Raw genomic sequence first — 23,932 nt, forward strand, 5'->3', positions numbered from 1 at the left:
GGTGATTTGCATGTGTGCTGCTCTGGTTTTGTGTGTGTGTGTGTGTGTGTGTGTGTGTGTGTGTGTGTGTGTGTGTGTGTGTGTGTGTGTGTGTGTGTGTGTGTGTGTGTGTTTGCAGAAGCATATACAGTATGTCTCCTCACACTCTTTGCATAACGCTGTAATTTAGACCATTATAGGTTGTTTTCTCTTAACTTGCAGTTTTTCTTCAAATGCATTAGCGTAACCTGCACAGGTCTGGCTTAATAAACTTCTCTACACATTATTTGTTTATATCAAAATACTCTTTCTTCATTTGCACATTTAATTTGATGTCCATGATGGAGACCCTCCTCCAGCCCCGCAGGAGGTGGAGGGTCTATTGACACTAAACTCTTCCCAGGGGGTAGAGTACCAGTAATGGGGGCTCTGGCTGCATAAAGCCCTGGCTGTGAGATTTAGGTTGCTGTTTATTTTATTTATTTATTTTATAAGAGTCTAATCAGCTCCAGCAGTGTTTCATGTTTTTTTTTTTTTTATTCTTAACAGGATGGGACGGGGGTGACAGGCTGATAGATGGGGCAGGACTGATGACAGTTTTAAGTGCAGACAAATGCCACAGTCTGTCCCAGATTAAAAATGTCCACTACCACTGTAATCCTTGTAGCGCTGCCAAATTGGTATTCCCTCCGTTCCCTGAACGGAGCATGCAGTGAATGAGCAGAGAGTGGGACAGGAAGAGAATAAACAAGTGAATTTGTAGGCCCGACCTCACTGAACACCCCGGCCCTGCGTATGGTTGGAGAGGCCTGAATATCTCTCTAAATTCCTCTGCAGGAATAAAGTTTAGGCCAAGAGTTATAACTAGAAATTAGTTTCAGGAATTTGTTGTGTTGGTGCTCACAAAAGGAGAAAAAAAAAAAAAAAGATGTGTATCTACAATGTATGAAGATGGACAGGTCACTCTCATTCAGGACTAAGAGAGCCACGTCAAGTTCGGTGCCTACATTCATCAGATACATTGTTGATCTATTTATTCATATATACATTATTTTAATGTTTTTATTGCATATTCTTCATGTATTGTGCTTTGCAAGTTTTTACCTACTGACTGTTGGACCGCTGGTATGTGATGTGTGTGGTATATTGTGTTGCACACTCTGATGTTCTGCACAAATGAAGATTGTAACGGATAAATAAAGTTCATTGAATGGAGAGCAGTGGATTCTGAAAACTAATACTTATAAGTAAGTAATAAATAAACAGCAAAGATGAATACGAGTATATGATCAGATAGGTACAAATGTAAGAAAGGAACAAAGTGGAGAGCAGAGGGAAGATCGGGGAGGAGAAGTGTTCCAGTGGTCAGCAGCTATTCTCTTAGACGGTTCATCATGCAAACACTGCCACCCGCAGGCTGCTCTTTAAAACACAACTGCTTCATAACGCACGTTCACATGCACACAGAAAACACACTGGTTCAAACACATGCATGCACGGACAAAATCTATATCCACAAAATCTCAAATAAGATCAGAAAATTCAGTTTGTCTGTAGGGGAATCTCACTACACAGAAGTGTATCCCACAGAAATGTTTGCCTGATTTTGGTGGCAACGGTTGCAACGAAAAATGTAATTTAACATAAATTGTAATAACAAGCCAAAATAATCCACACTTAATCCACACTGAAGCTCGTGATAACTCCCCGAGAGCTCTTCCCCCAACCAGTTGAAGTTCTTATTGTAACATCCAGGACATATTAAGCCCTCACTGCATTGCCCCCCTACCAACAGTGCCGGTTGTGTTTTAGTTACAATTAGCGCTAGACTGACAAAGCGGCCAGACCAATATTAGCTTGTTGCGGATATATTGGTATCAGCGTATACCGTATATGTTGGCCAATAATTTAACAAGAAATTGCAGTACAGAAATGCCAAACTAGGTTTGCTGTACTTGGAGTAGTACATCAAAAATGTATCCATTTAAAAATGTTACGAGATTATATACATCATCACAGTTCCTACATAAACTCAAGACGTATGTGTTGAACTCACAGGCCATTTTCATGGAAGACATTTTAAGATGTCTAAGTAAGAAATGCAGGTGTACATAATGAAAAAACAGTAACGCCGGCTGACCTCCATATTACAGGCTGGCTCACTGGCACAGCTTACTGGGACACCTCGAACAGAGCCGTCGTTATTCGCTATTAGCAACACCTGTGATTTTGCTACAAATATCTGTTATAAAAAAATAAAAAAAACACACACAACAGTACTCTGGATAATCTGAAGAACTCACTGTGAATAGCTTTCGTTGACATCTCACAACCTGGATACTTCAAACCAAAACTATTTGCATGGCTAGACAAGAAGTAAATGAGCAAATATGCTTTTTGAGGGAACCGGCCCTTTAACTAATGGCAATTCAACCTATGCTGTGTAGTGTAAGCCTGTGTGTGTGTGTGTGTGTGTGTGTGTGTGTGTGTGTGTGTGTGTGTGTGTGTGTGTGTGTGTGTGTGTGTGTACGCAGGAATGCACCATGATGGGCAATGTGTGGGAAGCTCCTCTACAGCTTCCTGACAAGAGGGAGGAGGCCTACCATAACACACGTCAGACACACACAAACACACACACACCCTCCTCATCAGCCTTTCCTTCCTCGTTCCCCATCAACCCTCTCTTGTTTTGCTCTCCCCTCCTCCTCCCAACCCCCGCCTCCCCCAACAGTCCTGCCAAGCTGACAGTTTCAAGCTCCGTGGAAAATGAGTCTCGCTCACATTACAATCGCGCAGGACAGATTCCATTAGCACTATCTGAAATTGAGCACGGGGAGCAGAGCGCGGGAGGCAGCGGCGCGTGGCCTTATCAGAGGGAGAGGGTGAGTTCCGTCGACGTCACTAATCCGGGCGGGATTGAGCACACACACACACGTGCGCGCGCGCACACACACACACACACACACACACAGTGAAAGACAATTTGGGGAAGACACAAGAGATGCACACACACACTCAGGAACAAACAGATAGATACCTACCAACACAAAATGAAATGAAAGGCTCATAAACACACACATAAACAGATGCCACAACCTCAACTCTCACATTGTACAATGTAGTGAAAAGGACCAAAATTTGCATTAAGCTAAAGGACATGATGAAACTGGTGGAAAACAGGCATGTGTATGTGTGTGTATGTGTGTGTGTGTGTGTGTGTGTGTGTGTGTGTGTGTGTGTGTCTGTCTGTCTTTGTGAGTCTTTTCCTGAGGAGCGCTGGCAGGTCTGTTCAGTGCTGCTGCTGGTGGGATTTGTAACATGTCAGTCGGTCGGTTTGAGATGAAACTGAGCCTCTCTCACACTCTCTGTGCGATCTCCACAGTACCTCCCTGCTTGTGTGCACTTGGTCTCTCTCCCTCTCTGCTCACACACACAAACATCCATGCATGCATGCATACAAACATATTCTACATAATATATAATATGTGCCCACACACACATGTGTGTCCCCTCCCCCCCACCCGGTGTCCTCATCCTCATAGTTATTAACCCTTGACACATAAATCCAAGGGTATTTGGGTGTGTGATATTAGCTGTGTGTGTGTGTGTGTGTGTGTGGGAGAGAGGATGGGGTTAATCTTTATGTAGTGGGGATCTTTCGCACAAGATCACTCAATTTAAATAGAGCGGGGACACTTTGATGTTTCCAGCCCTCCCTCCTTTTTTCCGCTCTCCCTCTCTTTCACCCCTCTAATTTGCTTCATGTTGCCCCCCCCTCTGTGCCCCAGCGATAAGGTGTAATGAGAAATGTTTTCAAAATGGCTCTCACCTACCATGCGATGCTAATTGGGCGTGTGCTTGACACAGCCGTAAGAGGAGAGTGTTCATCCCTGACTGTTGAACGGTGCTGAGGAGAGGGAAAAAGACAAGAGGAACACTTTAGTTTTCCAACCACGAGTGGATAGCAGAGAGTAAAATAAAAGTGACACATGCTTGCATCAACCGAGCGCCACTGAAAGCCCCTGCCCCCTCAAAGACACAAAGTAATGAGAGGAAATACCATCTTCATTAGTTGTCATTTACAGGGAATTACGGCGATGCCTCCTCGGGCTGTTATTGGTCACGCTGAGCGCAAGCGGCGAGAGTCAGGGAGGAAAAGAAGGAACTTTGGGAAGATGTGGGAACAGAGGAGTGTTTGGCCTATATTTGTTCAGCAGCAGAGCGACGCCGCTGCAGGAGCACTTCTCTCATCAAAATGGGGAACATAAAAAAAGAGACACATTTCTCGGTTTCCAACAGCAAAATACTAAATAAATCAAACAGGAACAGACACTGAAAGACAAAGTAGGGAGTAGAGTTTCAAACACAAAATATAAACAAACAGGAAGAGGCCCAAACATGAACTCAAAGCTCCAGACTTTAGACTTGATGAAACGGGAATCACAAACAACACAACAAAGGCGAGTCAACATCAGTTAGGATGAACGCAAAATATCGGCACTGCTCTGACGACATAACACGCCAAATCAACATGCGTATAGGATGACAGGCCTCATAACAGCTATTAGCAATGCTAGCTAGCTAGTTAAATACACATTTAAGCTAGCTATTCATTTGGTCACATTAGTTCTTTGGAGTTCACTAGTTTCAGAAGCAAAACCTGCTAAAGTGTATTAAGAAAAACAATACAAAGTCATACTGAAATATTGGTTTCCTTACCGCAGTTCTTTAGTATCAATTATGAAGAAAAAATGGCGAAAATTCCGTTCGGTTCAAACGTGAAGCAGGGGAGCTGGGCTTTCCACTGCGTTGTTTACTACGCACATTTTCACCAGCTTTTACTCAATCTGTTCTAACAGCTTTCAGTTATTTATATGGTCATATTGTGTTATCATTTTTTAACTCCTGCTGTCGAAATGTATGTCTCCAAGCAAATGTCTAAACTAAAAACTACATTTAAGTTATTGAAGGTTTTGTTTAACACAGTTAAATTGCTTTGTCTGATGTAAAGCATTACACTGAAACACAGGTCATTGCATTTAACTCGATTTTGATTATTTTAGGCTACATGTTATTTTGCATATTTTACATGAACTTGTGATATCTCAAGACTCCAGCTGCCATGCAACCAGACTGTATGCATGCAAGGTATAAGCATCCCCCCTCTCCTTCCTCAAATCACCTACTGGATATAATCAATCTAATCTGTAAAATAAATGTTAAAAAAAATAACAGTCAGCCAAAGATACATGCATACACAAAGATACACTCACTTATCTCTATTATCTAACTTTGCAGATAGGGCCTACCAGCTTTTTTTTTTTCTTTGTCTTTTTTAAAAATATATATTTATACCACTGCAATAGCTTAGGTGAATGGAATCTGTGGTGCTCACAGCCAGGATGGTAAACAGCATTTTAGAAATACTGACTTCATGAGGTCAGACACCACAAAGAAAGTCACATTTTTTATATATTTGGATTTTTCACATTTAATAATTGTTAACTGTACTGTTTCAGTAAAATTCCCCACATAAAGGCCCTAATGTTGCCTTTACTACACTGTCAGGAATAGAATCCTGGTGGAGAAATACTGAATCCTTTAATTAATAACCTAAGCATATTCAAGTGTAAACATCCTAAATACTGGAATCAGCCTATAAAATTCCCACCATGTGCAAGTTCTTTTGTTCGTTTTTTTTTTTTTTACCGTTGAATGTAAAGTGAGGAAATTGCCTCAGCCTCACCTCGCTATACTAATGCTTTATAAGAAATTAAAGGTAACATGTTGTGACGATGCATATATAAAACGAGAGGGATTTGGTGGTTGGAGTTGGAAACTGAAGTAGCATCCTCAGCAGTCAGTGAGTATATTCCTGAAGGTTTACGTGTGCTATATATGTATGACAGGTGTTGAAACAGATTCCCTCCTCTGTCATATCCACATCCAGTCACCTCCAGGTTGGGCCTTCCCATCCTTAACACTGACACGTGACGACAGCCTCCATGGTGGCAGAGTAGGAGACCACTTGGTGAGACAGAAGACAGTCTGGATTACCAACCTACTGCCACAACATCACCTCCCTAACAGGATAACACAGCATAATAAACGCCATAAAATAATCAAACTTATTACAACTCTTAACCCCTGTTTAATACATTCTGCTCAGCTTACGTGTGCTGGCATTCTCTGCCAGTCGAGCCACAAAAGAGAATAGTCTTATAAGACTGGAGAACACAGGACAGCAGCTTGTGATGCCTTAATATTGGCTTTAATTGGATTTGTAAATTATGTGGCTAAATTAACACTTTCTTTGGCTCGGTGACTTAGTGAAATGTGTAGAAGGAAAGAAAAAAGAAGTGAAAGTCTTAAAGTTAATTAATCGTCTGTGGCCTCAGCTTAATTAAAGTTTCCCAGTGTTTGTAGTTAATGGGTGATTGATGGAACAATGGCATGAACGCCCCCTGCTACCTCCAGAGTGAGTCCGCAGGGAGGAAGATTTCTGAGTCGTTGATTAACATTCACTCACACACACACACGCACACACACACACACACACACACACACACACACGCACACACACACACCAACTCAGCTGCCTTCACATCACGTCCTTACTTGTACAAGCTTTTTCACTGTTTGTGCATGCACGCACACAGACATAAGGATGTAAACACACACATGTACGTACCCACACACAGTCCCCTTCAAACTTCCCATCCACAGATACCCATTACATCCCATTGAGGGTTTCACATTAATTAGCTAGGATCAAAACCTACAAATCCCTCCACAGAGAATTGAACTGTATTGCTAAACCCTGCCTTCATCATCTATGCTAGGTCCCATGACACACACACACGCACGCACGCACGCACACCCACACACACACACACACACACACACACACACACACACACACACACACACATTGAGCATGGCCGAATATACCTGCAAGGGAGCCTCAGGGCAAGAAAGAGCTGCTGGGCCCCTATTTACACCCATTGCTCCCCTCCCTGAGCAGTATGTACAGTATTTCCGATGAATCGATGGGATACTTCATGTCTATGATAATCTGATTAAAAACAAATTCATTTATGAACATGTAGGATTTAGGAACAATATAATCTTAAATGATATACATATTACAGCTGGATTTTGTCTCTTCAAGACAGGGATTTAAGTTTAGGTCAGTTCCTGGCTTTACCTGGTTGGCAATTCAGCCTTGAAATCAAAACAGAATTACACTTACAACATCAGGCATCAGAGGCAAAATTCAACCGTCACGTCTCCCCTGCATCCAACCGTCATCATGTTCTCTCGTCTTTACTTAAAGCACAGTACAGATGAATTTTTTGGCAGATATCAGTCACTATATCTACAATTTTGGGATATTTTGTCAGTGACATGTTGTTCCCCATTAAAACATATATCTGAGTGAGAACCAGGCTAAAGTAACAAGGACATTGCCCTCATTAAAGCCTCAAGGACATGCTGCAAAACAACTTTTTAACTGTTACCTAAGTTCCGTGCTTGAAATGTGAAGGCCTCCCAAAAACACCATATTGTTTACTAATTCCTAAACCTTTTTACACTGTGAAATATAAAATAAAAGAATTCAAGTTTACCTTTTTGAGTTCACTGAAAACAGGTTTTAGTTATTAAAGCGTTTTCGCAAACTGTATAATAAAATCCTATTTAACCAAATGTGTTAATACACTCATGAGTAAGGATGCGTATCACTTATTGCAACTTACCATATGAAAATTACAGAATATCTTCACATGTACAAGACTGTGTTCATACTATTTCTTCTATAGGTTCAGCTTTTGGTTCTCTCCATCCCATGCTTTGGAAGAAATTAAATGTATTGTGGCACTGAGATACCCATGAAATAGGCTTCATAATCTTTGGAGAGAAAAAAGGAAGCCTCTTCCCCATGGTTCAAGAGTGAAATAATTTCGGAACAAACTTCTGAATAACGCCTCTCTCAGCAGGTCTTCAGGAGGCTTTCAGCAGACATCCTGAATTCTTTTCAAAGAAACTTTCCAATTGCTATTTTAAATCAAGCGTGTCCGTAAATTTGCAGACATTTGCAGCGTCTTATCACATTTGCGTGGTGATGAACATGACTGCCAAAACTGCTCATTAAAACAGTTGATTATTTTAAAGAGGTGATGCAACTTAGAGCAACCTCATCATAGTGTGTGCGTGTGTGTGTGTGTGTGTGTGTGTGTGACACACACACAGCTGTCAGCTTTAGAGCTGGTAGAGAGCGCCCTCTGCTGGTGGCAGCACATGTGAAATGCCCCTCAATGAAGTATTCTATGTAATAAACACATTAATGATCACACCCTAAATAAGGAATAATCCAAAGTTACAAAACAGCCACAAGAACAAAGAAAATTCAACTTTTTAACAGTTTATTGACATGTGTATAGCGATTGTCTGTGCAGCGGACGATTACAGAAGAATATGATATAAAATAATACAAAATAGCTGTACATAACACCTATGTATTAAAAGGAATGCATTATTAACTGTGAGGTTTTACGCTGTATATTACGTGTCAGCTACTCACTCACCTACAGTAAGATGAGTTCATAAGTTGAGGAGGTTGAGGTTTTGCCATCTGAAGTGAAGGTCAAGCATAAAAAAAAAAAGAAAGTTAGGGAACTGCTAATGATGTTACTGGCGGTTTCTAACTATCTAAAATACTGTTATCTAAAAATTCACAGATATTAAAATCTAAAAAAAACAAGGGAGAGGAAATTGCATATGGACACCTATAACCCAAAGAGAGTTCAAATGAAGAATAAAACAAAGGAAAAGTGAAGAAAAATTAGGTAAAATAAATATATCAGGTTAGAAACTAAAAGCCAATGAGGGTGCTGCAGCGGTTCTTCCATCCACATGCCAATGGTGTTACACTAATTGTTGTATATATTCAAAAGCAAGATTTGCAGGATTTGGCGGTTAACGGTAAAGGGCGAGATGTTGCAGCTGATCGAAGATGTTTTTAAGCCGGTGGTTTGTAGACTGTTTTGATACTACCCGGATATGCTCGGCGCTACTACAATTTCGAATTTACATTAGGTGATTACTTTCACATCTAGTTTATGTGTTTTGCAGTTGTGAAACTTTTTGACTGAAAGTGTCTTCTGCCAGGCCTTCCTTCAGGCCTCGCCAGCTGTGAATCTGAAATCACTAATCCTGAGCTACAGTAACGATCAACAATATGTCTGTTAACCACCGCACTATAGGGAGTTTAAATCTTGTATTTAGACTTCAAACGGCATTTGGAAACCAGCAGAATGGCTTTCGATAGCTTTGAATGCTCTCCGTGATCATCGGTCTGAATACAAAATGGAAACAAGTGTCGATGTGGACAATCTTTCTGCAGTAAATTGGTTTGGTGGAAAAATATTAGCATATAAGTACAAAGTGGGATTCAATAGCTCTCATTCACAAACGTCACGCATCTATTAAGTATGAAGATTTTTTTTTTTTAGGCTCTCTCTCTCTATATTTTCTTTCTTTTTTATTTTGGAGAGGTCTTCCAAAATCAAAATGATACAAAAAAAACTGGAAATGCTGCAGTTTTAACAGCTGAAGACTCGGAAGACATCTTGGTCTGCGACAAACGCTCTCAGCATGAATGACAGGTTGGCAATCAACCGTGCAAAGTTTTTCGAGTACGTGTAGTGTACATACTGTATGTGTACGTTCAGCACATGCAAGCTAACCACAATGTCCATGTGAGTGTGTATTGTCAATTATACGTCTTCCACACTTGAGGCTATTTTGAAATGATCCGACCTCATCGAGCTAGTTCACCGAGCTACACCATAATATTCAGTTACAAAAATAGTATCACAATATAGACCATTCAATATGAGCACCAGGGAAGGCTAAACATAGCCTGAGTATTTGGCTACATTCATTGTCTGGGCAATGTTTTTTTTTTTTCTCTTTTTTTTTTTTTTAACGGTAGCAGTGTGTTAAGTGTGTGTTTGTTGGACACAGTGTTGGCAATGTTGTCTCACTCACAAGCTCTCCTAGATACCACACGAGAATATTCGGAAACATACACTGAGTAACAATTAGTTAACTAAAACCAATTATCAGTTAGAAAAATAGTTGTTTTTTTAAACACTGAACATCTAAAAGAATTCCTCCCGCTTCCCCCAAATAAATCCCTCCCCATTTTCTAACAAAATAGTTTTCTTTGAAACAAAAAAGAAGTTCTCTTTTGAGGTTATGCAAGGTCAAACCTTTTTGACACTCCACCATGCAAACATGGACCCTGTTTCACATAATTCAGTAACCAGAAGTGTGTTCAAATTAACACAACACGAGCGTCAAAACATGTCCTTTTGTGACAGCTGATGTATTCCTCTGCAGCCTAAACATGCTAATCTCTGTTAGCATGCTTAGGCTATTAATGCATCTAAAATGAGTATTTAAATACATGTTGTGTGTTTAATCACTGATTCAGTTGCTCATCTTTAAATTCTAGTGCTTTGGTTACATCACACACGCGCACACACACACACAGACACACACACACATACACACACAACACCACGATGAAATAAATCCTGATATTGAACACGCCTCTGGTTGAGCCCTTAACCTGGAAACCATTTCAGCTATGTCCAATGCGACCGCCGACCTATCACTTGGCTAAACAGAGCGATACATCTAGCTTATATATATGGGAGTGCTATTATTGCTGCAGAGTTATATAGTGGATTTTACCCAGTTTCATTCCCAGCCCGTGCTTATCCTCGGTCTGCTTGATAATCAGGATGAGATCTGGCCTTAAGAGGTGAATTCTTTGTGGTGCGGTCATACAGCGTGTAGTGTTCCCTTCAGAGATAATCAGAGAGTCTGCAGCTTTTCATTCCAACCTAATACTACACAAGGGGGTCTCATTTATGGGGTCTCTCTCTGCATAGATTTCACACTAAAAATGATGCACGAAGACAAAAGATGAAAACTGCATATACTCATTTTATGATGGTTAATAATTTCCCCTTCATGAATCGCTGGGAACCTGAAAAGCTAGATCGAAGCACACGCCTCTGATCTCACCTTGTAAAGCACATTTACCATAAGTAGTTAACATGGCCGGCTGAGAATACAGCTATGAATATAAATCAGCTGGTCATTCAGGGAAGGAAGACAGGAAAGTGAGCGTGCAAATCTATAAAGAGACTTGGTTTGAAATAAAGGCGAAGGTGGTTTATGCAGAAGCTGAGACCAGGCGGGTTGTGTTGTTTGATGAGTGGCGAGCATTTCACGACAATTACAGTAACAATGTTTTCGAAATTAAGAAGTGGTCGGATGTCAGGCCGAGAAGTGCAAGAGGCGGCGTTTCACCGAGTTAAGGACACGCGGTCGCTGCAGACGTGTAAGACGCTGCAGAGGAACTGAGTAAAAAGGCTACTCCTTTTTTTTTTTTGTGTGCAAAAAGCTACTTGTCGTTTTATACATGGCTTCTGAAAGAGACAAATAAAAAGTGTTTGGATCGGTTTGTTTCGTATGACATCGTTTAAAATTTGTGGGAGGTTGAGTCATTTGATAATGGAGTAAAAATAATTGTTTAAAAAGGGTCAAGCAGCATCGTTTAAGCTCGTGTCTATATACAATTTGACTTGAAGGTTAGGTAATCAGTGAAAGTGTAGGGTTTGGTTGGAATGAAAAACAGCACAATCATGCCTGACAGAGGGTTAGAGTTTAGAGTAAATACTGTCCACATGACACTATTGATTATTCTGTTATTTTGCACCTATTCACCAGATCTTATACCAGTCAACAAGAATTGAAGGATAAAGAACGGGAAGGATTCAGCTTCGAGCTCCATTCAGTAACAACGTTGGACAGTGTTTGTTATACACAGTGTGTGGCCCGAGTGTAGAGCACACATGCGTTCCTAATCAATTACCTATCCCTACTGAACACTGACCCACGTCTGCAACATGAATGTAGCCCAGGCGTCTTTCTGTTACTGTGAGAGTGGTTGATGAGGAGTGGCGACTAGTCGATGGGGCCCTGGAAGATGAGCCGCGTCCAGCCGGGGGTGCTGAGGGCAGAGGAGCAGAAGGGGCACACGGGTCTGAAGGCGTGCGTCCCGTGAGGAAGCGGGGTCTCAGCCCAATACCTGGCTGTCCTCTCGGAGCAGACGTGGCCGCACGGCACAAAAGCGTGAGTAGGAGCTCCGGCGTCCACGTACACAGCAGGCTCACAGCCCAGCCACAGGGGCACGTAGGGACCCACGCTCCTGCACAGGGGACATTCTCGGCGGGTTGTGGAACCCTCGCCCTCTCCCGGCACCTCCACTCCCTCAGATCTCTGGCCCCAGTCGTGGCGTCCATGGACATGGCCGCAAGCGAGGTAGACCCAAGGCTGACGCTCTTCAAGGCTGAAGAAAGAATTGTGTCAGTAGTTTCAACTTTGTGTGAACTCAAAATTCATGAACGGTTTCTGTTTTTAAACTAATGAACGCTGCCATTGTAGAGGCGGTAATATGTTCTTTATAAGCAGGCTACTGGAGATGAAACGAGGTGAACATCCCGATAGAAAATAACAAGTAATTTTGAAACGGATTGTGGCTCCCACCTGTGGCTGCGCGGCAGGCTGGGGAAGGCCAGCGTGCTGAGGCCGACGGGACACTGGGGCCGGGACGCGTTGAGCTCCTGGCGAAGTGCTTCCAGGTGACGCAGGGTGGGAGCGCGCATGAGCCCCTCGCCTGTACGCCACAGCAGGGTGGCACCGCACAGGTCAACCAGGGAGCCGTCACGTAGCGCACTGCTCTCCCCTACGGCCTGCAGAGATAATAATGGACGAAACACCATACAGTCGATCAAAATCATCTGCTTCAGTGTCCTCTGGGAACCCCTCCGGGTGCATCACTAGCACCCCGTTGGTGGTCAGGCCGTCCATATGCCCATCAGGGTTTTTCCATTTTGTTGCTTTCTCCTGTGGTGACAAAGAAATGAGATTAATGAGGTTTATAAATTAGTTTTTAAATTATTTTAATACTGATTCCAAAACGATATACTATACTATACTATATCTACTCACCCCTAAGAAGATATTTTTGGAAGAGTCAAAGCCAGCGGCGTAGATACGTGCAGTGTAAGGTGGGTTGCGTTCACACACCACTCTGCAGGCAAAACGCGAGATGGTGCTGGGAGCAATGGAGGGGTCCTCCCCCTCCTTCCCCCCTCCGGAGGTGTCTGTCACCACAAAGTCAATGGGACTTTCTGTGGAGCGTCCAATCTGCAGGGTACAGCACGGAGAGGTGGTCACTGGATACCATTCATCAAAACAAATGCCTTTCAAAGTGATATTCAAAAGTAATATTGCTATATGCAGTATATCTACACAGTTATTAATAGTTTTAGGTTCACACTATCTTAAATGTGGGGTTTTGGATTTTTCCACAACCTAAAGAATTTCGATTCCCCCGTGACTGTGGCTTTTATTACCGTGGGTGAAAGACACGTCATCATTTGTTGCATATCAAAAACATCTGTGATGCTATTATTATAGAGCAGAACTTTGTATATAAAAATAGACTTTTCTTGGAGATTTTCCACACAAGTCATTGGCACAATAGAACCAAAATAATCTACCTACTGTGGAAATTCCTTTGATGGCATTACATAACAGCATATTTCGGGAGAAAATTGCACGTGATCCCAAATCTAGGACTATTTGCAACACGGGCCATTATTTAAAGCAGGATGTATGAAAAAGTAGCACTGTTTTCTTGATTTTCCTTGGTGGTTACCTGGAACATGTCTGTGTTGTTGTCATGGCAGTACTCCACCACCACTGTCTGGTTACGGGACAGAGTAAAAGAGATGCTGTGCTGCCCCCTGCTGTGGACAGCCTGCAACAACAAGGGCCACAAGCAAAATGCGTTGAAAAGTCTTTCATTTTCTTGATAGGAAATACAGCGGACTGAATCCCACTGTTACTCACAAATCCATAAGATGTACCTACATTAATAAGTGCAAAATAAAAGTGTCATACTTTAACCCTTGTGTGGTGTTCGGGTCTGTCGGGACCCGTTTTCAATGTTTGCTAAAAGAAAGATTATGCCATTTATTATTTCTTCTGACTCAAACTCATTGGCCTTGGCTCATTTTCTGTGAAGAACATAACAAATTGCTTATTTTTAATGACTGCACACGGTACACCCCCCCTACACATATCTATTACATATCAGGGTCTACTTTAATTGTAGGTTCTATGAAACTAGGTTGTCTTTCTGCACCTGCTACTCCCACCCAAAGTTACACAATTGTTACATTTCAAGCACTTTCACCTGTTCTGATTAAGTTCTAAGAAATAAGCAACAATTATGATCAAAAATCTTTTTTTTTTACCTTTTTTTATAATTGAATTTCCTTGTTTTCTCACAAAAAAAACAAAATAAATGTTATCTCACTGGGGTAAATGGCAAATATGAACCATAAATGATGTATATATCATGGGTAATTGAGCTAAAGTAAACATCTGTTAAGTATTTTTATATAAATTGTTATGGCTGTATTGATTTAAAAGTCTAATAATGTGGTGGGTCCGCCAGACCCGGGAACATTGGCTGTGTAACAAAAATATGAACACCACACAAGGGTTAATGTTCTGATAGCAGCATGTGACATTGACCTGATAGTGATAAAAATATTTATCTTTATCTTCATTTTACTTCATCACCATTTTAAAGTCATCATGCATCCGTATGTAGGCACGCACGCACACGCACGCACGCACGCACGCACGCGCGCGCGCGCCAACATAACACACACACACACACACACACACACACACACACACACACACACACACACACACACACACACAGGATAGATAGCCCACGTACGTCATGTTGTCATGCTTAGTCATCCTTCTAGCTCATTTATAAAAGACAACAGGGAGTCACGGGAAGGAAAACTAATGTTACACACTGATAAAACAGTGCACACACACACACACACACACACACACACACACACGTACCTTGCTGTCCTGTGGTGTGTTGAGGATGTGCACAGCGCTGGGTTTGACACCGTTGGCCTTGGCCCTTCGATACAGAGCGAAGCGGCTCTTTCTACGCCCACGGTCTCCGCTTGGAAGAGAGCCATTGTACCTGGAAAAAAAATCACGTTCAGCTGATCTAGATCAGATTAGAATACAGCTCAGACTCAAAGACGACAAGCTTGCACATGTTCATTCCGGTTCATCTAGCTTCATTGAGAAAGCCTAATGATGGGAAGAACACTGTTATCTTGTTTGCATACTGTATTTATGATCTGTCATCACTTGTGGGAAAACTAAAGCTGTAACTAAAATGCCACCAACGGTTCCAAGATGTCTGAATAAATAACTGCAATTAGAGTGCAGGCTCCAATGATTTTGTGCATCTTTACGGCGGCACTTTCGCAGATTCTTTTGAAAAAGCATCACACTCTGGATTCATATTCAACTGCTGAGCCTCAATAAAAAGGACAACTAGCACTTGATCTCACTCACTCAGCTGGCACTCCATGCTCATACACGAAGCGGAGCTCGCTCTTCACCTAACCTCTTTTTCATTCTTTCTTTTCTTTTTTCTTCTTTTTTTTTTACAATGAAAAGCATTTTCAGCAGGACAATACCATTAACAATATAGCCTTCAGTGAGTGCTCCAGTTAGTATTCTGAATACTACTTTGAAGGTTTGTGTTCATTAATAGAAACAGACATGACAATTCTGATTCAGATTCGTATTCTAGACCTTGACAGTTTTATAATTCAATATCAACCTGTTTTGAAAAAAATGATGTCAGAGTTAATGTTTTAATGAAAATGAGTGAGGCGTGATGTTGAAACCTTTCTGGTGCCGATTAAAATGATGACTTTGTCCTCAATTTCTTTTGAAGCAGAGTGGAACATCATTCTCACAGCTTGAGTTCACAAAGAAGGTAGTATGCTGGTTTCAGGCTTTTAACTAATCAGCAGGGCATGGTCCTTATTAAAAACATAACTATTCAGAGGATGCCCAGCGTCAGGAAGACTTTGAGGGACACCAACAGTCTTTACTGGCCTTCAGACTTGATCAGATCAGAGGGCATCTGGTCTGGCTCTGTTCTGTGTCACAGTGGCCTCGCGGTGTGGGCTCCAGAAACCACGCTCTGTGTTGACAGTGTTTGTACAGTCAAGCAGAAGCTTTGATTGTTTTCATCAAGCAGTCTCTCATAAGAAAATTAATCAATGACAATTTTGAAAATTGAATTCATGAATTCATGAATTGAAATAAGTAATTAATGCATAAAACGAAAATTCCAATACCCTGCTGGTCATAGCTTTTCAGATGCTAAATTGTCCTTGGATTTCATCATTGCATATCATTACAAATTGAATACTGTACTTTGGGTTTTTCTGATGCTGGTCAGACTGTGTTAACAGTTTTAAGATGTCACGTTTGGCCCTGGTGACTTGTAGTGGGCATTTGTTATTTGTGACATTTCATAGAGTATCTGATCCTCTGACAGCAGAATCAACGAGATAATGGATAGTGAAAATAATCCTTAGCTGCAGCCCTACTAAAACAAAATAGTAGCAGAATTGTTCATCTGAACCAAAGCTGAAATACTCAGTCAATTTATCAATCAGCAAAAAATTCAAAACTAATCATTGTTTGACAGTTTTATTTGTCTTTTATGATGGTAGACTGAATATCTTTGGGGTTCGGACTGTTGATCGGACAAAATGAGACATTTTAATTGGGAATTTTTAATCTGTGAACTTTTTTTCTGAAATTTTACAGACCAAATGGTTAATCAATTAACTGTGCAAATAACCGGCAGATTCATCGATGATGAAAGTAACTGTTAGTTGTAGTTGTTAGTATCTTGGACATTTAGAAGTTTTGCTATTTAAAACTGTGGTTTTGATAAAGCATGAGTGAGTGAGTCATTTTGAGTGTAGAATCACAGTTTCTCCACACGCTTTACACGGACAAAGAGACACCTTTCACACTGACTGGCATAATTATGTGTCCTAGGTGGCTAAATGATCAAAATAGCTAGGTGTAAATATTGGAGATCACCCACTATAGGAGGTAAGGAAAACAGTTTGTCAGTACAGGAGAAGTACAATGCGCAGCCATTGCCAACATATAGCAACTTGCTGAACATGCCACTTCTTCTCTTAGTTTAAAATGTTCCTGAGACAACATTTGGAAAAATAAATACCTTGTTTACAAATCTAACCAGATAAGACACAAACTGAACAGATGGCAGGGAATTAAGATGGAAACCCAGTCAATCATCAACATTTTTGATCTGAGTTGTAGCAGTGAAAGTAAAAAAATCCCAGTGGATTGCAAAACTCCTGCCTATTCACCTCTCTCGTATTATCTTGTTTAAATCTATTTATTTATTTTAAGGATAGCAGTTCATTTTGTTAGGAAAATTAGTAAATTGTTTTTTTGGTGGTTCAATTTGTGTGTCTCTAAGGGAAGTTTCTTTACATTATGCATTTTTAAATGAGCTATACTTTCATGAATGATCGCAGGATCAAAATGTATTTCTGTGGGTAACAACCTTCAAACAGGCCACATTTACTAATAATCACAGTCAGTGCTACCTGCTTCCTCCATGGCCCTGCCTGTCAGTTTAAACTGGACCCCGGCAGACCACAAAAAGGTCTGGGTGCAGGAAAAGAAGACACATAAGGACAGGCTTCTGAGGGGATCTGGTTAAAAGGCAGAATATATGAAATGGGACAAAGGATAAGAGGGCACAGTAAATCAGCTTATAGAAAGAGAAAAGGTAGGCAGCGCCTTGACAGAAAAAGACAGAAATTAAGTCAGAAGCTATCGTAGTGAAGACAGAAAACTAAAGCTAAATTAATGAAATGAAGCAAATCGCAAGGTGCAGCGAGACAAGAGGGAGAGAGGAGGCTGAGGGACAAGGCTAGGCAGAGGGGTCGAGGGTAAAGGCCAGTGAAAGAGCAGCTCCGCAAGGTAAGATTTGCCTGGGCAGTTCTGGCCTGCATCACGCATGTGCGCACATCATAAGGCACAATATGAAATATTCACTTCTTCTGCCCCTTGACACAGAGTTTATTTTTGTTGAGGGCAAGCCACCAAGGAGGTCTGCCTGTGTGGAAGTCAGCACTCAGCAGAACCTGGGAGGCTGGCACGGAAGGGACTGGGCGAGAGATGGAGGAATGCGACAGAAACGGTGTTAAGAGGGGTTTCGGGTGAGATAAAAAGGTGTGCGAGAGATAACTGCAGAGAACATGAGGGTGTTTGCACAGTGATGATGGGAGTGTGTTATAAGTGAGTTGAGCTTTACAGGGCTACCGGACAGGGCAGCGCTGTACATGGTGTCCAGGCTAACTAAGGAAATGAGCGATGACAGACAGCCACTGCAAAGATCACAAGGCCTGCAGTGAAGCAGGCATCGGCCACACAGGGCATGTGATCATCAAGGCTGACAGATGCAAAGTCAAACCACACTTGCACAAAACAGGCCAGGGGAAATATGATATCTGACAGGAAGCAGTAGAAGGAACAGCCTGTTCTGACACCGGGTGTCTGCTGTCAAAGTTACCTGCTGCATGTTTGGGGACGGACGAAGTGGGTCTAAACCACAATACATCCCACAGATTTGGATATGGGATCACCTATGTAATAATGTTAATATTGACATTAATAGTGTATTGTGTACCACTCTATGTTACATGACAAAATAACAACAATAACGGAAGACGGTCTAAGTTAGCTAAATCTATATGTCCCATAATAACACTCAAGCCTTGTTCAAAACCACAGAGATGATAATGATAATAGCCTGCAAGCTTGTGGCCATCACTCTGGCAACACTAAAGTCAAACTAAACAATCACTGCAGTTTCAAATTGAGCTAATACAAATGCATTTTCAACCCTTGATGAGGCACATTAAGCACTGTGGCGCAAACGCAGACTGCGCTTGTGTTTAAGTTCCTTACTCCTTATTCTGGTCTGAGGATGTAAAAGGACTGCTCTGTTCAAACAGTCAGATGACGACGAGGACAACTAATCAGTATTCTGATGCAGGCGGACTACAGCCTCCTCACTTTATGTTCAGCCGGAGGGGAAGAGATAGGCCATTAGGTCAGTTATCTTTGGCATACACAGGAAGCTCTGCAGGGCAAGAGGGAGGCCTGTGTAAGCCTGGATATGACTATGTGTGCATGTGTGCATGTGTGTGTGTGTGTGTGTGTGTGTGTGTTGTGGCATTTATGGTCTCTGCAGACCCTGCACAGAGCTGTAGGGGTGGAAATGCTGTGGAAACTGGTGGCTGTCATCAGCACATCCTGCCTACTGTGTGCTGGTGATGTAAAGAGGCTTTTCTCCACCTCTTTCCTTGGCATGGGTGGTCATCTGGCTGCGACGTTTATTAATTAGTAATAAAAGAGACTTTATGACTTAATAATATGAGCAAGGTTTATGTATTTTTCAAACAATGATATCATCCTCAGTCCTACTTTTAGCAATCCCAAATCTAGCATAGTATGACATCATTGGGATTTTCAGCCTGAGCAATCCAGCGCTGCTTACCCCCACTACAACCATTGATGAAAAAGCGGCTACATCCGTAGGAGCCTATATGTGCTAAGGCTACAGCAAATTTAGCACATTTTACACTCAAACGCACCATACATGATGTGGAAACAATACGGTTGCATAGTTTCAGAGATTGTGCTTTCAATTGTAACATAAAGTTAGTTTGTAACATTACTACACAGCTATAGACTGGTGGTGTACGACGGCAATATGCAATAAATGAGCTAAAATGTGTTACTATGATGGATTTACTATCCCAAAAACGATTAGTAAGAGGGTATCTTTTATAAGAGCAGTGGATTAAACCTGAACTCACACGTCATCTGTTGGTTTATTGTGCTGCATATTAAACGTTAATTTTGCCGCTGGAGCGTTTCTCAGTCCTACACAATTTTACTATCAGGTTTTAAGAGACTTACCCCAAAATGACCAATTCGCCGTATTTTACCGGGTCTTTAACGGGCACATCATCATCGCCGTCTTTTTTCGGTGAATTCATCAGACTGGACTGCTCCAGAAGAAAAAAAAACGCGTCCAATGGCAATAATGGTGAGATAAAACAATGCTAACACACTCGAAACTGAAGGGAAGTGATTTGGGTTGTAGCCTATCAAAGTTTGGGCACAGTTGGGCAAAGTTTTTCCAGACTTCTCGTTGTTTGTTTTATTGTTTTAATCCCGTAAAGGCGCATCTTTTCGTGGCTTTAATGCTAGTGTGTAGCTAGTATCGCAACATATCTGTTCAGTAGCATAGGATACAACAACGGCTAACGGCAAGGAGTGGGGCGTACCATATTTTGTAGGGGTGGTCGTTCAAAATGTGTCTCAAAGTAGTTGACAAAATTACTTCTATCAGGAGAAATGCGTGCGTGTCGGCGGATTTATAGGTCAAGAATACTGTATATGCGATTAAAAGAATGAAATGCATTAATTATTAAATATACAAATGCACTTAAGCATGATCCCTCCTATAGAACATGAAATGGATGGAGCCTTGGTGAGAAGCTCGCTCCCACTGATGATAAAAATGAGGCATTTCGAAATCCAGAGGAAGTGCCTACATCCTCTGGCATGTAGGACGTACTGGCACACTTAAAGTTAAAGACCAGGCCATTTGATGTTATGCATGGAAATCATATAGCTCTGATCTCGTGGGTCATTATGGAGTCTGACGTAATGAGATGCTTCAGGGGGTGTGGTGTAGCTAGGATGTGGGTCACCATTGCGCCCCAGACAAGACACCTTCTTTTCTTGTCTGCATTTCATATGGGAGTTGGGAGAAAGTCAGATACAGGCCGGCTGGAGCCCACACTTCCATTCTCTCTCTCTCTCTCTCTCTCTCACACTAACTCACTCACTCACACACACACACACACACACACACACACACACACACACACACACACACACACACACACACACACACACACACGCACACACAAAGAGTAATATCTGTACACTTGGCCTACTCATAACACTGTGACCACATGAGGGCAGTGCACCTCTGTTGCAAAGTACAACGTTCCAGTCTATGAAGTTAGTAAACTTGTAATTATTTTACACTCATGTGTTTGTCTAAACATCTGTTATACCTGTGCACTGGACCATTACCACCCACTGCATTCCGCCATGTGTGTATTTGTTGGGATAATGCTTAGGGATTCAAATGTTTAGAGTAATAAGAGTGAATGGGATGCAGTTGGATCAGATACAGCTGTCTTGTCACAAAGGCCACTAGGCACATTTTCCTCCAACAAGCTGGTTGCTGTTCATTGTTATTTGATGAGATAGAAAGCAAAGCCTTTGCTGCAGGCTTTTTTGGACAGAACGCAGAGCTGGGGTGTCAGTAACAGAATCTGTGCAGTCTCCACAGCGGCATGGCTGCCTTTATCTGGAACATTAGCCTCTTCATGATCTTGGCAAGCTGTAGACATGTAGTGGCTTGCACGCAGGGCACAGAGGCGCCATGCAGTATTCTGCATGTGATGACACTGGCCCTTAACTGCTATCGGGTATGCCGGTGTCATTAAAACATTTACCTGTGCAAATGGACAGATGTCACATGAGAGTGATATGAAAACAAATTCAAAATGGAAATGGTCATGCCTTCCCTCACACATTGCCGCAACTACAGAAAGACAGTTGATGACACTGGAAGTGGTGATGATTCATGAGCTTCATTATAAACCAAATCAAACAACCACACCCTTAATCTATGAATGATCGCCCACAAAAAACTGTACAACCAACTGACTGGTGCTTAGTCATCTTCAAAGGGTATAGAGTAGCATGCAAGCTCAGAAGTTTAACCTCTCACATACTTTTCATCTCAGATACAAAGTAGAAACTGGATGGACCAGATGTGTGTGTGTGTGTGTGTGTGTGTGTGTGTGTGTGTGTGTGTGTGTGTGTGTGTGTGTGTGTGCGTGCATGTTCTAGTGAGTGTACATTTCTTTCTTTCCCATTTTGGGATTACGGTTCCACCCTCCTCACTCTCTCAATCTCTCTCCGCTTCTATCCTTCCCAGGTTCTCCGTCACTTTCCTCTGCTTTCTGTTTTCTTTATGGCTGTCCCTGTCAATGTTTGGCTGAATTTCCGCATTTAACCAGAAAATATGTTTGTCCTTCATCCTTGCTGGAATCCTTCCTGCTCCCCTTAATTCACATTGTTTACGGCCATAATAATCAATCAGCAAGGCAAGGATCCAGTGTGCGCTGTGGGAAGTATTTACTCCATACCCAGGAATTTACAATGTGAAGAATGCTGTGAATGAATAGAATCCACTCTATATATTTCATGATTATGTGGTGATTTATTAATGTCCAGAAGAGAATTTCTCTTTTAGCTTTTCACTGAGATCATAGAACAGTGGGAGAGATTCATCAACTTGCTAAAGGATACTTAGCACAGTAGGTGCTTGTCATTGCGGAATTGACTTTGTGCCCACAAACTGTCTTTCTGTTCACAACATCACCTCACTGCCACAAATAGACAAGGAAACTGTTTATATATATAGAAACTGTCTTTCCATGATGTCATGAGTTCTGTCATCTAGGCCCTCTGGCAGTTAAAGTGATAAAGAGAAGCAGATGTAATTTATAAAAAAACAAAAGGACATGGCCATTTTGATTGATAGCCACTTTATGATTCTCATGAGTTGATCACAATGCAAGTTCTCGGCCGGCTTGCATGTCCTGCTACTGTAGCTTATATTATTTATATTCACAGTTCACTAAATATACTACTGGCATAAAATGCTGACAGTAGTTTACCTTAATAAATCAGCAGTACGTAACAATTAAAAAATTTCCATTTATGGCAGCTTGATTTGATGTTTATGTCACCAGCATGAATCAAAGGGATCTAACGAGCCAAATTGGAAAGGAATGTGTAGTCTACTAGTAGCAATGAACCATGTTGCATCACACAAGTTATCTAGAAACCATATTTGGTGAGCAAATCACAGATGAGATTGTATGCCTAATTGTGAACATGTGGAATGCGTTACCTCTGCTATCATTATGCAGCTTTTTGGCAGGCTGCATTTCAAGTCATGCAAAACATAGAGTAGCTACCGATCATTTTTAAGTGTATGCTCATGCAGAATGTACACAAATAAGGACCTTTCTGGAATAACTCTACACTCAAATGTTCTGAATAACTGTCACCACATGTTCACAAATGATAAATACATACATATACGTATATATATGCATGTAATAACAAAATACTGAACACATACTGGGAAATGAATATAGACACAAGAGTAAATCAAATGATTAAAAAAAACAGACATTTAGAAAACTCTCTCTTCAAACACGCTATATGCCTATAACTGCATGATCCCACTAATGCTTTGGTATTTTGGCTTTCACATACTGTAGGCCTACACCATCAGACAGAGTTCATGATGAATGTGACTGCTGGATTGTTTCTATGATATATATACCCATAACGTCAGTGCATCGGTGACGTGAAGATGGCTCCGGACCCACTTCCTTGATCTGGATCTAGTTGACGCTGCTTTAAAAGATAGATATTTGAAGAATGGTAAGTAAGGGATGGGAGTCAAGCCTGTCAGGTTTAGACCGCTTAGATGTGCTTCAGCCATCTGCTGCTGAGTCTTTGTCAATGTTGCCATAGAGACAAGAGCAAACAAAGAAAAGGTATGTATTTCTGTCATTTAGCAACCCTGTCTCCCCTGTTTGTAGTTGGACTGGTGAAGTAGAACCTAAGAATTCTGGATATAATACATACCAAATAGAGCAAAAAGATTTATTAAATCACTTTAAATGAATAAAATCATGTCATGATCTTATATGTAAACATCACTGTGGGCTTG

General features: G+C 41.5%; 1 protein-coding gene across 1 annotated transcript; it reads right to left on the reverse strand.

Annotated features, from left to right (window-relative positions):
- Window positions 1-9,928: 9,928 nt before the first annotated feature.
- LOC120547045 (E3 ubiquitin-protein ligase pellino homolog 2) lies at window positions 9,929-20,353 on the reverse strand. Its single transcript, XM_039782416.1, is given in 7 exon segments — window positions 9,929-12,406; window positions 12,604-12,861; window positions 12,863-12,963; window positions 13,069-13,266; window positions 13,781-13,882; window positions 15,016-15,145; window positions 20,011-20,353. Coding segments are annotated over 7 exon segments (1,254 nt in total). The 5' UTR covers window positions 20,091-20,353; the 3' UTR covers window positions 9,929-12,021.
- Window positions 20,354-23,932: the final 3,579 nt, after the last annotated feature.

Source organism: Perca fluviatilis, chromosome 18, assembly GCF_010015445.1.
Source record: "Perca fluviatilis chromosome 18, GENO_Pfluv_1.0, whole genome shotgun sequence".
In the NCBI taxonomy this organism is placed as follows: domain Eukaryota; kingdom Metazoa; phylum Chordata; class Actinopteri; order Perciformes; family Percidae; genus Perca; species Perca fluviatilis.